The sequence below is a fragment of the Bufo bufo genome, chromosome 1, assembly GCF_905171765.1.
Source record: "Bufo bufo chromosome 1, aBufBuf1.1, whole genome shotgun sequence".
Taxonomy (NCBI): domain Eukaryota; kingdom Metazoa; phylum Chordata; class Amphibia; order Anura; family Bufonidae; genus Bufo; species Bufo bufo.
The window spans coordinates 98,323,530-98,337,280 of NC_053389.1; the positions used below are offsets into that span (position 1 = coordinate 98,323,530).

The following is a 13,751-nucleotide window of genomic DNA, read 5'->3' on the forward strand; positions in this document are numbered from 1 at the left end:
TATGCGACCTGAATAATCCCACCCTGTCAAATCTATAGCAGACAGAAGAACAACTACAGTTTTTGTTTTCCAAACCCTGATCCTATAGAAAGCCCCAGGACTCTCCCGCCTCCTTACTGGAATCTGTCGTTATTTACTAGTCCTCTGCCAGCGCCAATGGTAGAAGACCCAGCCCGGTCCAGACAATGATCCTTTATCTGGTGATAAACAACTGTTCCATTCCCCTCCTCAAGTCTGGAGCACAGAGAAGGTCTAGCTCGCTTCCAGATGGAAAGTACAGGTCAGAGCCAGATCTTACTCCTCAAACACACTTGCTCCCTTCTCTCCTTCGCTTTCCCCCACCCAAACATGCTTTCTTCATCTATTCCACTGACTTCCCTGGAAGACTTCCAGGCCACACAGAGGTTGGGAGGTTTTCCTGGAGTTATGCTGGACAGGAACCATGCAATCCCCACAACTGGCGTGTCTGTGTCTGCAGCTTTCTCCATGATGGGAAGGGTTAGCCAAAGTGCAAGCCCCTTCGTTCACTTGTGTTCCCACAACACTGTCATACTTAATGCAATCCTACTGCCGAGGCTTATCCTACACATCCTTCCAGAGCTATAAGCCTAGTCCTCTTTCCGAGGAGCTAGATCAACAACTTAAAACCATCCAATCTCGCTAACAACCCCTGTGCGACAATAAAGACTACATGGCAGGAAAGAAAGGAAAGAAAAGGGCAGTAGTGCCAGGAATGACAATTACAGAAAAGTGGAAAATAAACTATGATTGAAGAGACACCAAACTCAAAAAACACATGAAAAAGAAAAAAACATCTCAGCCCTTCTGTCATCTTCTCTCTCTTGGTCATATTTTGCATTATATTACAGTTAAAACTGAGAAATATATAAATAAATCTCTGTCTCTCAGGAGGGCATCCTTGCTCCTTATTCTGTTTCTGGCTGTAAGACAACTGGCTGGAACAGGAGCCTCCCATCAATGCCCTGTATGTCTGTAGAAGGACAAAAAGATCACTACCCCCTCCTTTTGGACAAGTTCCAGCCTCTGTTGGTCTACAGCCAGAGATATAAAAAGTCCTGCAGCCTGACATGGAGGGGAGGGGGGGGATTATCCAAAACGTAAAAGATTCTACCATTTTGCCTCCCCTGGTCATGCCATGCACAGAAGCCTCGATTCTTAAGTGGTGGAAAACTTGTGAAGAGCAGCCACTGTCTATATCTAAGTAATTGTTTCTCAAACTGGGGGCAGACATTTTCCTCCCCAAACTTTTTGTCACTCATTCCATTGACGAATATGTGAGCTGCTTACAGGGAAGAAAAGATGAGGCAGTAAGCATCTAGGCCCAAAAATGTCAGGATATCCTTATTTCCTTTAATCTTACATTTCCCTTTAAATTCTGCTCCTTTCTAGCTAGGACCTGCTCTGACGACCTAGATCTCGTCACGTGCATGCCTGAGGAGGTGCTAGGTGGAAGCTTGCACAATCCCACTCTCGCTGTGCGTCAAGACTGTTGCAGTTGCCCACACACCATTTCTTACTCACTTTCGCACATAACTAACCTTTCAATCTGTAATGTTCTTTAGCTAGCGCAGGGTCTCACAATGCTAGCACAGGTTGTCACATAAATGCCGGATAAGCCGATACCAGGAAATGAGCCTGAACTTGTGCTCGCTTACTATTTAACTTTTTTTTTTCACATTAGGTGAGACAAAAGCTAAAAGCAGAAAATCTGTTCATGAAGTAAATTAGGACAAAGCACTAATAAGGATTCATGATGTTTGCTCTACGTTCCCATATTCAAGGCTTTATGCTCCAAAGGTTGACCGAACACTCATTTGGCCAGCAGCTTTTTCTCCTGAAGCCCACATGCACCTTCAGGTTGGCCAAGTGTGTATGTGTTGTCAATGGGGAATATGGAGAAAGCTCCTGTCAGACACCCTTGGTGGGAGCTTATCTCCTGGAAGAGGAAAAGGATTGGACAAAAATATTCAGTAAGAGTCGGGGGCTCCCTATACACATTAGCTTGTTGATTGAACCCTCTGTTCTTGACTCTGGATGACTGGTTGTATGTGCCCTTGGGCCCTGATATTGGGGGAGACCAGCAGGATGGAGGATTTTGTTGACATGACTTGTCTATACAGAGGCGAAGCTTAAAGGGGCTAGCAGGGTATGTGCACTGGGTACCATGGGCGTACCTACAGGCTATTTTTGCCTTGGCCATGGTATTTAAATACAAGGATAGTGCAACACACTATACCAGGGGTAGGTAACCTCCGGCACTCCAGCTGTTGTGAAACTACAACTCCCAGCATGCATAATTGCTATGCTCTTCTCAGAACGCCTATAGAAATGAATGGTGCATGCTGGGAATTGTAGCTTCACAACAGCTGGAATGCCGAAGGTTGCTGGGCCCTGCACTATACCTTTGCCCTAGGTGTAGGAAAGACAAGCTGAGTGTATAGACCTACTACTATATAAATAATGTATCGCCCTTCCCTCATGCTCTGCATAATGTCATTTTCAGCTTTACATAGAACTAAAAAAAATAATAAATGACAGAACCCCTTAAATATATTCTGCATTTCATATGCTTTCAGTGCCTTTAGCAGAAATTGGCTTAACAAAACCTAAAGTGTAAAACTTACATAAAAAAATAGCAGTAACAACAAACATGGCCATAAGGACATCTATGCGCTGGTCTTATATACGGTCATAGTCTACCTGTCAGTGAAGTGGGACGTGTCCCGGTGCTGCGGCAGGCCTTGCTTCCTCCTCTGGCTTGAGGAGCTGCTGGAGGTGGGCATGTGAGCTTCCATTGCTCCTGGGTTTCGCACCACAGCAGCTGCCACTTCTTGTCGAGCCCGAAGCAGATCTGCCAAAAGAAGAGCGGAAACTGTGTCAAGCTGAAACACCCTGGAGAGCTGCAAACTATTCTCAAGTCGCCTCCTGACAGAGATATCCTGAGCCATCCACCCTCTCTCCTTCCCTACCTCTCATCCCAGTGTGTGGGAGCGTTACCTGGCTGCTCGGCGAGATCGTCCTGCTCCTTATCACACTCTCGCTCCATCTCTTAACCTCTTTTGTTCTGCTCTCTATCTTCCTTTCTTTGGCGGTTTCTTTCTGCCCTTTTTTCTCCTTCTCTCAGAACTAAGCAATCAAAACCACATGTTTCTCTGCCATTGGAAATGGTCATGCTCCTTAACTTGAAAACATTCGTAGCTGAGTCACCCCGGGGTGGGGGTGGGGCGGACCAAGTTCCTCTTCTCAAGTGAAAAAGAGGGCATTACAATTCCAGAAAATGCTCTGCTGCCTTTGCTATCAGTCTGAATATTGCGGGCAACGTTTCTGTTGGCTGGAGAAGCTTACAGAAAGTCATTTTCCATCCAGGGATCCAACACAAAGTACCCCGAGTTCCTGACCCTCGCCTCAGTTTAGAAGGCCAGGATCACCGCACTTCTATTCAGGATCACATCTCGGTTTTGGCAGTGGAAAAAAATGTGCGATGCAATTGAGTAAAAGCGATTTTCCAGGCACAGCAGCCTCAGAAGGAAGAAATGTGAATAAAACCTGCTCTGTGCCGGAATCTGACTAGACAAATATTAGATGACTGGGGTTTCTCGTGATCATATTTGCATATATCTCATAGATTGGCATAAATGGCCATTGTAATGCAGACCATGGTAAAGTTCATGAAAATGCAGACATACATGAATGTGCCAGCAATAAACATATCAGCCATGCCACCGTTCATCTTGGACTATATGTACAACGACAAGAGGAGGCAGCACAATGGTGGTTATTAGACGCAGAGAGGGCCCAGACACCATGAACACGGCTTGGTTAACTGCCTTCTTTAGGGGTGCTGATCATGGTGCCTGGAGGGTAGGGCTTTAAGTTCGGCTATGTCTGCCTGCCGCAGATCCTGGAGTCTGAGGCTCGAGGTTACCAACTGTGTCGCTGGATCCTGAGCGATCTGTGAGATGCGCTGTGTAGATGAGATATGGCAGTTCAGCCTGGGGGGGGCTTCCCAGCTGCAGCGCTTGGCAGTCACGGGGGTGTCATAGCCTGTCAGAGCTGGCGGCTTTAGGAACGCAAGCCACAGAGATAGGAGGGGGGAAGGGGGCATCAGCTAATGTAAAAGCAGCCTGAATTGTCTGCAAGCTAAAAATGCCTGACCACCAAGAGATAATAATCAAATTTACATTTGGATGTCGCAGGATCTTAAAGTACCACATCCCTTTCCTAGCAACTGCCACAGACTATCTACTGAGATGTACGTGGATGTAACCACTATCTGTACACAAATCTGCCCTAAAGTAATGCCCCACCACGGTTAATATATCATTTAAAGGGGTTGTGCCATAACTGTTGTAAAAAATAAATAAAATGAAATTCAGACATCCTATAGTACACGACAACCTCTTTCTAACATGGGTCCAGAGATCTCCCCATTCATTGCTCCAATTGTTCTGCTAGAGTCTCTTCAGCCTGGCAGCTCAGGAGGGGGGTGTCTTTTCTCAAGGGGGGGGGGGGGGGTGTCCTTTCTGTTGTGGCTTTTTTCCTGTAAAGCCTCATGCAGACGTCCGTGGAACACGGTCCGTGAGATACCGGACTGGCATTGCAGGAGCGCACGGTGTCATAGCAACCAATGACGCCGTGCGCTCCTGCAATGCCACGGACGTCTGCATGAGGCTTAACTGCCACAGTTTCTAGAAGATATGGCTGGAGACAGTTGAAGATTTCAACTGAGCATGTGTGACCGCCTCAGTGAGATGGACAAGAAATATGGAAAAGAAGAAACAGCAGGTGGCGCTATACAGATACATTTTATTGAATAGCTCAGTGGCTATACTCAATTTTTTATTACATGCAATTACAAAAGTATCCAGATCCAGGTTTGATAAATGTAGGATATTTTTCATGGCACAACCTCTTTCAATTAACAGAAAGCCAATAAGACAGGAGCTTATAAAGGTTCCTTTATACCCTGGCCAACAGCTATTTCTGCAGACTTCTCCATACACGTGCACGCTCAGCTAAGCCAAGTGTGCATGTGCTGTCAAAGAAGAGAGGGGAGCAGGCCGCCGCCGTACACCTCCACTGGGAACAAAATGATTGGGTGTTGAAGTTCAACATAACAGGGAACAACAGATTACATAACCGCACAAAAATTTAAATTTCAAAGTCCATCATTCTAACTCATACCTGGTCTCACATCCCCCCTCAGCATGACCGGCAAGTACAACCACAGCTTCCCCTGGTAGAGCAGCGTGGCAGGGTGGTCAATGAGGGCACAGCCGAGTGCCAGAGAAACTGTGCGCAGGACAAATGACAAGACGGAAGATGCAGTAGGAACGATGTGGTACCACATAATACACGATAACAGCATGTATGATGCTGCTCTGGCCGAAACTACTAAAACAGGAATCAGCAACATCGGCTCTCCAGCTGCTGTGACACTACAACTCCCAGCATGCAAACTTGCTCGGCTGTTCGTCTAACTCCCATAGAAGTGAATGAAGCATTTTGGGAGTCGTAGTTTCAAAGCAGCCTGAATGGCGGAGGTTGCTGATCCCCATACTACAAGATGACAAGTGCCGGGGATGCTAGACAATGTAGGTGAGCAAAATAAATGACTATCCTGACTGATGAAGAGGAGGTATACAGATTTACTAAATTATGGTAATGCTAAAACGGTCTAGAGGCATACATGCAAAAAATATAGATTATCAAACAGTATAGATCTTCATATCTTTAGTAAGGCCTCATGCATGGTATTCATAGTCAGTGATGGCCAGTTCGCCCACGAACACATGCGGGCTGCCATCTTAACTCACAAGTCCGGCGAAGCACAGGTAAGCCCTTACCTGTGCCTGTGCCGCGAGCCGGTCTGAAACAAATGCGGTCACCGGGAGCAGGCACAAGTAAGGGCTTACCTGTGCCTCTCTCCGGACTTGTGAGTTAAGATGGCAGCCCGCATGTGTTCGCGGGCGAACAAGGCGAACTGGCCATCACTGTTCATAGTATTCAGTATATTGGGCAGACTAGATGGGCCAAATGGTTCTTATCTGCCGACACATTCTATGTTTCTATGCACATGAACATGTGTTTGGCATCTTGCGGACATAGTCTATCTTTATGCGGAACTAACATACGGATCAACCGTGTGCTTCCCCATTCCATATGTCCGTTCCACAAAAATTAGGACATGTCCTATACTTGGTCGCAAAATGAAGACGGCAGACCCACAAAAGTCAACTGGTCCGCAAAAAATGCAGATGCAACAGGGATGGTATCCGTATTTTGTGGACCTGCAAAATACATACGTGTGCATAAGGCCTAACATTAACATCTTCCTGTACTGTAAAATGCTTGATTCAAGGAACTTGACTGCACATAATAAAAAGCAACCCTCCCATACACATGCACGCTCAGCTCGGCCAAGCATGCATTTGTCCTGAACGGGGAAAGGGGAGAAACCTGCTGCCAGACTCTTATCGCCCCAAAAACAAAAGGATCAAGCATGTTGAAATCCAACTGCCTGATCCTCCTCTCCCCTGACATCTGCTAATAGGATGACCCCATGAGATGGTTGGTGGGTTTATCTGACAGTACAGAGTGGGGAAGGTATCATTGCATAACTTGGTCCATTTTGACTAGAAAAGATGACAACCCTTGTGGGAAGCCATGCTGGTTGTCACCAAGCTTTCCCATAAATGGATATCATTTACAAAAGACATGCTAGAACCCTTAAACTGGATCAGACAGCCTGTGACGGTGTTCGTCTGTGATGGTCACCAGTGGGTAATGGATATAATACAGAATAACACCATTTTAATGTGGGAGACTTTTCTCTGTTGTAAATCAATGGACGCGGATAAGTGTCTTCTAATGAAATCCTTGCAGCATTCCTGTAACTTCTGGCGACATGTCACTTAACTCGCTTGCCATCGGTGACAGGCCCGGATGTGGCGCCCTGACTCTGCGCCCCCCCACTATGAATGTGCAGAAGGCAGGCCGCTTCCCTGACAGCTGGAAACATCACATGGAGTGACACTTTAAGCCCAGGAGGCTGCGGGTAAAGCCAGGATCAGAAGGCAGGATTAATACTAGACAGGAGAAAGCGGAGATAAAAATCTTCATGGATCTGCTTTTGTATCACGGCTGCTGGGAAGAGCGACCAGAGGGCACGCTTCAAATATTGCCTCACCCTATAAAGTCATTTATAAAGCACTTACCTATCCCACACTGGCCCAGAAAAAGCACTTTTAATTATTGATATCTCCTAGCAGTCTCTATATACAGGTATGTATTAAAATGCACTACACATAGCGGCGCCAGCCTTCCTGTCATCCGTCAAAAATGACGGAGCGATATCAGTGCATCCTGATGAAATGATCATCCGCTTTCTCCTAGGAGCTGACACACAACAGTCTGTCCGAGTCCAAAATATGGAAGAAAACTGTATAAAATTATGTGTAAAGCGGCATTCACGCGACGGGATCTGTTTTGCAGTCTGCAAAGCGCGGATCTGCAAAATAGGGATTTAGTCCGTGTGCATCCCGCACTTTTCGCAGATCCCATTGAAAAAAAAAGGGACAATAGGACATGTTCTATAATTTGTGGCTCGGCTGTATGGATGCGGACAGCACACAAATGACATCCGTGTGCTGTCTGCATTTTTTGTGGCCCCATAGAAATGAATGGGTCAGTGTGCTTTCCCCAAAAGATGCAGATCGGATGCAGACTGAAAATACGGTCGTGTGAATGTCCTATTTTGTCCGTTTTCATGGACAGACAGCCTTCATGAAAGTCAGGGGGGCTGTTTGAATGGCCATTTTCAGATTTTTCTGTGGTACATGGGTCTACGTCACCTGCACATTCCACTTAGTTTCATTTTTCATGCAAATCTGTCCACTAGGGGGCCCTGACATGGTCAAATAATGCATTTTACATAAATGTCTATTATGACAATCACTTGTAATGCACTTTTCTCACGGGGACTCCAAGTGTAGAGATAGTTGTCTGACTGGGGCGACTCCCTAGGAAGTCAGTGGCTGCCATATAAGCGCTCGACCCCAACGCACACTATTTAGTAGGAAGTCAATTTGGCCTACTTTTGGAGTAGGGGAAGAAGCTGGAGTACCCAGAGCAAACCCATGAAAACAGGTGGAGAACATACAAAATCCAGGACCCCAGCAAGGCACCAGTGGTAACCACATATTTACTAGCGGAGGTCGTTTTTATTGCTAGTCACATAATTACAGACAAGTATTGAAGCATGTATTTTATTTTACCTAAATGATATTATATATGATTTCGGCCCCCCAGTATTGCTGGCAATGTGAGCCATTTCCAGGCTCTTTTCAGGGAATCACTCTCTATCTGAGGATGTAAATCCCTTCCCCCAACCTCAGGCTGGTACATTTTAATAAATCAAGGCCACCCCTTGACTCTCCGTCACGATTGAGAGTAATGATTTTAATAAATCAAAGCCCTAACGGGTTTGTGGAGCTGTGGCCTTGATTTATTAAAATCTGCGCTCTGAATCTCAGCCTCATCCCTGTGAAAACAGCTGGTGTTACTTTAAGGACCCACCAGCCGGACCATGGACACATCTTCTGTATCAATATCCTCGATATGTTCATCAACTCTACGTGATTCCACAGTATAAGAAACCCATGTATGAAATGTAAGGAGAAGCTGATTCGTGGCTGAACATTTCAGCTCCTATGTAATAGGTGTCATCAGAAAATGACACTGTATAATAAATCACGTTTTTTATGTTAAAAATATATTTTTAGAATTTTTGGTGATTTTTTTTCACATCCCTATCAATATTATTTTTTTCTTAAGTCTAAAATAATGCAGTTTTCACTTTGTCCACTAGGCCTAAAATGCATCAAGACTTCCTATTCTTTCAGAGAGACTACAGTCCCTGCACTGACTCCTATGGGAGAGTTTTCTAGGCATGCTCTGTGACCCGTGGTCAGGAGGGAGCAGATAAGCTGTGAGATCACATATTGTGAATGGTGGATCCTGTCAAAACTGACATGTCAGGAGAGGTGACATTTTCTCTTTACATAAACTATATTTGTCACAGCATCAGTTAAGTTTGCTTAAAGTCGATTTCACTCGCGTTTTCCATTCTTACCACTGTGAGTAGGTACTGCCATGGTGTTGGCCAGTTGGTACAGCCGTTGCTGCTGCTCCTCAAAACTACCATGCTCATTAAGTGCTGACATCATACGTCTGTAGTGCTCCTCGGGCGTCATTTGAGCCAATTGCTCCTCCAGCAAAGGAGTTTGGGAGTTTTCTGCAACAGAAAAGCAAAAGAAACTTAGAAACCATAAAATGACGCAAACTGTATAACAATTACAATTACCAGCACACAAATGAGCGTAAAAAAGCATAGAAATAAATGATAAAAAAACCAGGAGATAATCTCGCCCCCATTGTGTGTCAGTCTGCAGCACTTTCTGCGGTTTCCAGCTGATCGGTTCCACCTTTTGCTAGGCAATGAGCAAGGAGGTGGGGCTTAGCCAAGGGGCGGTGCTTCAAAAATTTGTCTTCCAGCCAGTCACAGGATTGTAAGCAGAAGGAGGGGGACATAGGTGGTATTCCTCAGTTTTACTTTTAATATATGACAAAATAAGAACAAAGGAAATAAGATCATTGCTATTTTATTTATTTTTTAGCATTTTCTATGTTTCTATGTGTAATGTCTATTTTATGGTTCATGTATAATATTTAGTCCTGACAAGAACTTTAGGTGTCGCCAAAATATCAACCAATACAGTTCCAGCTTCTACTTTTTTCAAGCCAGGTCTGAACATAAAAGCAGGGATCAGGATGGTTGCCTAGGGGGCACACTACATATCATAGAGGAGGCCCAATGCCTTCAAACTTGAGATGAGCCCATTTCCTGCCAAACATCAATGATATGATGGCGCTAATCTCTAGGCATACTTCGGAAAGGGCAATATTACATGATATGTACCACCTCATATCACCAAGAATCTGCACCAAATCTGAAGAAGCCAATACCAAAGAAGATAGTAAAGATGTTCAACGACCAAGCAGAGCTCTTCACTTTAGAATGAGAAGGAGTCAGAAAGTTATGAGTTGGCCTAAAAAAAAATAGAGAGTCACAGCCCTCTCGTACCAATCAAAAGTTCTGATGGCTCTGGATGTACAGACTGCATGAATCATACACAGCCTATTGTCCATAGGTTACATAAGGTATAGAAAAGCAGCTCAAGTGAACACAGAACAGGGACGGGCATTGTACCTGAAAATTTGCTGCTGTTGCCCTACTTTTTGTGGAGTTACTTCTTATGTCTATGAGAGCTGTTATTGCCTGGCTACTACAATTGTATCAGAGAGGCTCCTGGTTTGGTCTAAAGCCTAAAATGTAATTAATGATAATTTGTCCGGGCCTGATATAGGAGACACCACAACATTCTCAAGCCTCACATCTGCAGAGTCCTCTTTTTCTAAAGGCCCAACAGCATAGCTGCACACCTGGGTACACAGACTCATTAAAGAAGCCTCTCCTGACGCCACTGCATGGGTATAAACGCGTCAATGGCACACGCCGCACTCGATGACCTTTCTGGAAACAGGCAGAGCCGGCCTTGGGGGACAGAAAACGCAATTATATTGGTATAGACAGGAGCTTCTGAGGCACCACGCAAACAAACAAAAGAGACTAAACTCTCTAAAAAGCATAACATGTAAGACGTTCTACAATGCTGAGCAGTGAATAGAAGAGTCAGTCTGGAAGCTCATTGCCTTTATAAAGTGATCAGCAGATACTGACTTTTTTTTTCAATTAGGCTTCACAAAAAAAAATAATTCAAGTTTGTGTTGTATAGCCTTGACTTTCTATGTATCTGCTATTGGCTATTGCTTTCTGTTTTACACTGAATCCATCAGGCAGCTGCTCTAACGGCTCGATCTGCAGCCCCTATCTGCTCATAAACACTCATTATAGGTAAATTCTTATCAAATTGATAAGAATGAGGCTGAAATGAGTGTTTATGAGCTGTCAGGATTTCAGAGATAAGGGCTACAAATCGAGCCGTCAGAGCAGCTCCCTGATGGATTCATTGTAAAGCAGAAATGGGATACAGATACACTGAAAGTGACGGCTGTAGAACACAAATCGTTAAAATACATTTTTGTAGCTCAATAGGAGTATAAAATAATGATAAAAAATTGCTGGCAAGGTGTCCATAGCCTTTAATATTTATACCCAACTTTCCCATTGTTTACTGACAATCCCTGAAATAATTCAGACCCTTTTACATGGGCCAATGATCAGACATAACCAACGATCGTTCCTAATCATTGCACCCTGTAGACATGCTGCTGAGAACCTAAAAAATGTGCAGCAAATTGCCCTGTGTAAACGAGAAATGTCCTGCAGACAAATAAAGACTGTATGGGGACAAAAGATCGTATTAACGATCATTCTTCCCAATACTCATGATGCCACATATAATTGTGACTCAATGGAGTCTAATTGGAATAAGCCCCATCTCCAACAATACCAATGGTCACGGAGACATCTCCTGCTCCTGTGAGGGGGTTGGGTGGCTGGTGACTGCTCCCAACTTTGAGAACCATCATTTTTATACTGATGGCACCCTGTGCTGTCTGTTTTTCTGGCTTATACTTTCACTTGAATGGGTGACTCTAGAGAAAATTTTTCTTTGCATGGACTGATGGGACTATAATGGGTCAGTTGTATAGTCAAATAGCATCCTGATGTGGATATCGCTCGTGTGAAAGCCGCCTTAGACGTTTCCTAAAAACTTTCAATACTTTTAGTGATTCTCTGCAATTAAAACAGATTCTTCTTGTGGTGTCAGGACATGCTGGGAGTTGTAGTGTGACAAGACCTGGACAGAAACAGGTTGGAGACTTTACCATGTTAATGTGCATGATCAGTAGGTGGCAACACGTATACACAAGAAATCTCAAGCCATGTGTTATTAGTCATTAAAGGTTATCTAGGGAGATTACAGGGTTGCGGATACAGTGATCTGGGATGTACACAGGTTGACGCTATAATCTGCTCATACTTCTGGATTAGAAAAGAAGAGAAAACACCAAGACATGGGTCTCCGATTACCAAGTAGGCCGGACAAAACCTGATCTGGAGCTTTAAGAGCACTCAGCCCTCACTAATACCATGCTCGCTGCAGCTTTCCTGTGTCTGCCCTGGTCATTACCGGCTAATATGGCCAAAGACTGGACATTGATCCAGCCAAATCTCCAAGAGGCACCAGGGAGGAGATGGATGGACCAGACAGCAGCATCTGTCTGTCTGTCTTCCCCTCTGACTCACAAGGAGAACAATTATCCCGTGACTGCAGGAGAAGCGTCGGCCAATTAGTGACTGCAGTGCGGTCTTCCCGGCAGCTGGAAAGATTGAATGGGTCTTAGAACGGACAGACAACCAAACTACTTATCTTACAACGTGTTATCAAGTGCCGGACACCTCTCCAAGGAAATCCTTTTATAGATAGTAAAGTCTCTAAATGAAAAAAACATTTCTCCCTCAAATTAAATTGATGCCTGGACGTTCAGTTCCCTGGACCATCCAGTTCCCAATGCTCAGTGCCAGGCTTTACTGTATTTCTAGCATTCTATTCAAATCACCAGGAAGATCAGGTTAAACAAAACAACTGAACTGTGGAAGGACAAAAAAAAAAAAAAAGTGATCTTAAAGGGAATCTGTCACCAGTGACTGTTTGCATAGACACATCGCTGTGGTTCACTTGATTAAAATGCCATTTTTGCTTTGTTTCAGAGTTATGATACTTTTTTAATTGCAAATTAGGACTTTGGTGCAATCAGGTCATCACCGTTGCTCTCGTCGCCCCCCCAAGCTCTGCTCATTTCTGCGGCCAGCCCCTTCCTCACTGCTCTGCCACTGCTTGGCCCTGTCAATCAAAGCAGTGAAGGAGGGGCTGGCCACGGAAATGAGCAGAGCTTGGATGCAATGGTGACACCCTAATTGCACCAAAGGCCTCATCTGCATATTAAGAAAAAGTATCATAACTTGGGAACGGAGCCGCCGATCAACAAAATAAAGACAGCTTTTTTTATCAGGTGAACGACAGCAATGTGTCTATCAACATTAGATAGGGAGGTCGCTGGTGACACACTCCTTTTAGATGGCAAGTTGCATATTGAAGCATATGCCTATCATCATTATTGCTATACAAGTAATTTGTGTCTGTAATACATTTACTATCCCTTTACTGGAAATCTTATTTTCCCAAGGAATGGCCAAGTTTGAACTGAATGCCTAATGCAGGACTGGACAAATCCAAGGAGCCAGGTCGCCTGTGCACCTAAACCTTCTCATTGGAGCCTAACTTTTGCATTGCTGTCTATGAAAATTCTTCCTGTCTGGCCACTAAAAAGATGAACGTGTTCTCAGGCTGGGTGCACATATATCAGTATATACCAGGGGTGCACCACCAATGAGGCCAGGTGAGGCAGCACTAGGTAGGGGCAAGAGGGGGGCAGCGGAAGGGTCATGGGCAATAAGCATGAGGGAAGGCTAGGTGCACCCCTGCTGAAGACGGGTAGCGCCGGACAGAGAAACGTAGCATGCAGCGCTTTTCTGTCCGGCGCTGTTTTACATCCAGTATCACAACTGATGCTTTGGATGAATATGAATGATCCCATAGAAAACTACGGCATCAGTTCTGGCTTCAGTTTTCCTCTGGCCT

At 44.7% G+C, this 13,751-nt stretch overlaps 1 protein-coding gene across 1 annotated transcript in view; it reads right to left on the minus strand.

Moving 5' to 3' along the window:
- The window catches only part of SAMD11 (sterile alpha motif domain containing 11), a 142,343-nt gene that overhangs the window by 18,503 nt on the left and 110,089 nt on the right, over positions 1–13,751 (minus strand). The window contains 2 exon segments of the mRNA XM_040427179.1: positions 2,722–2,872; positions 9,155–9,316. Of these exon segments, the coding sequence (XP_040283113.1) occupies positions 2,722–2,872; positions 9,155–9,316 (313 nt within the window).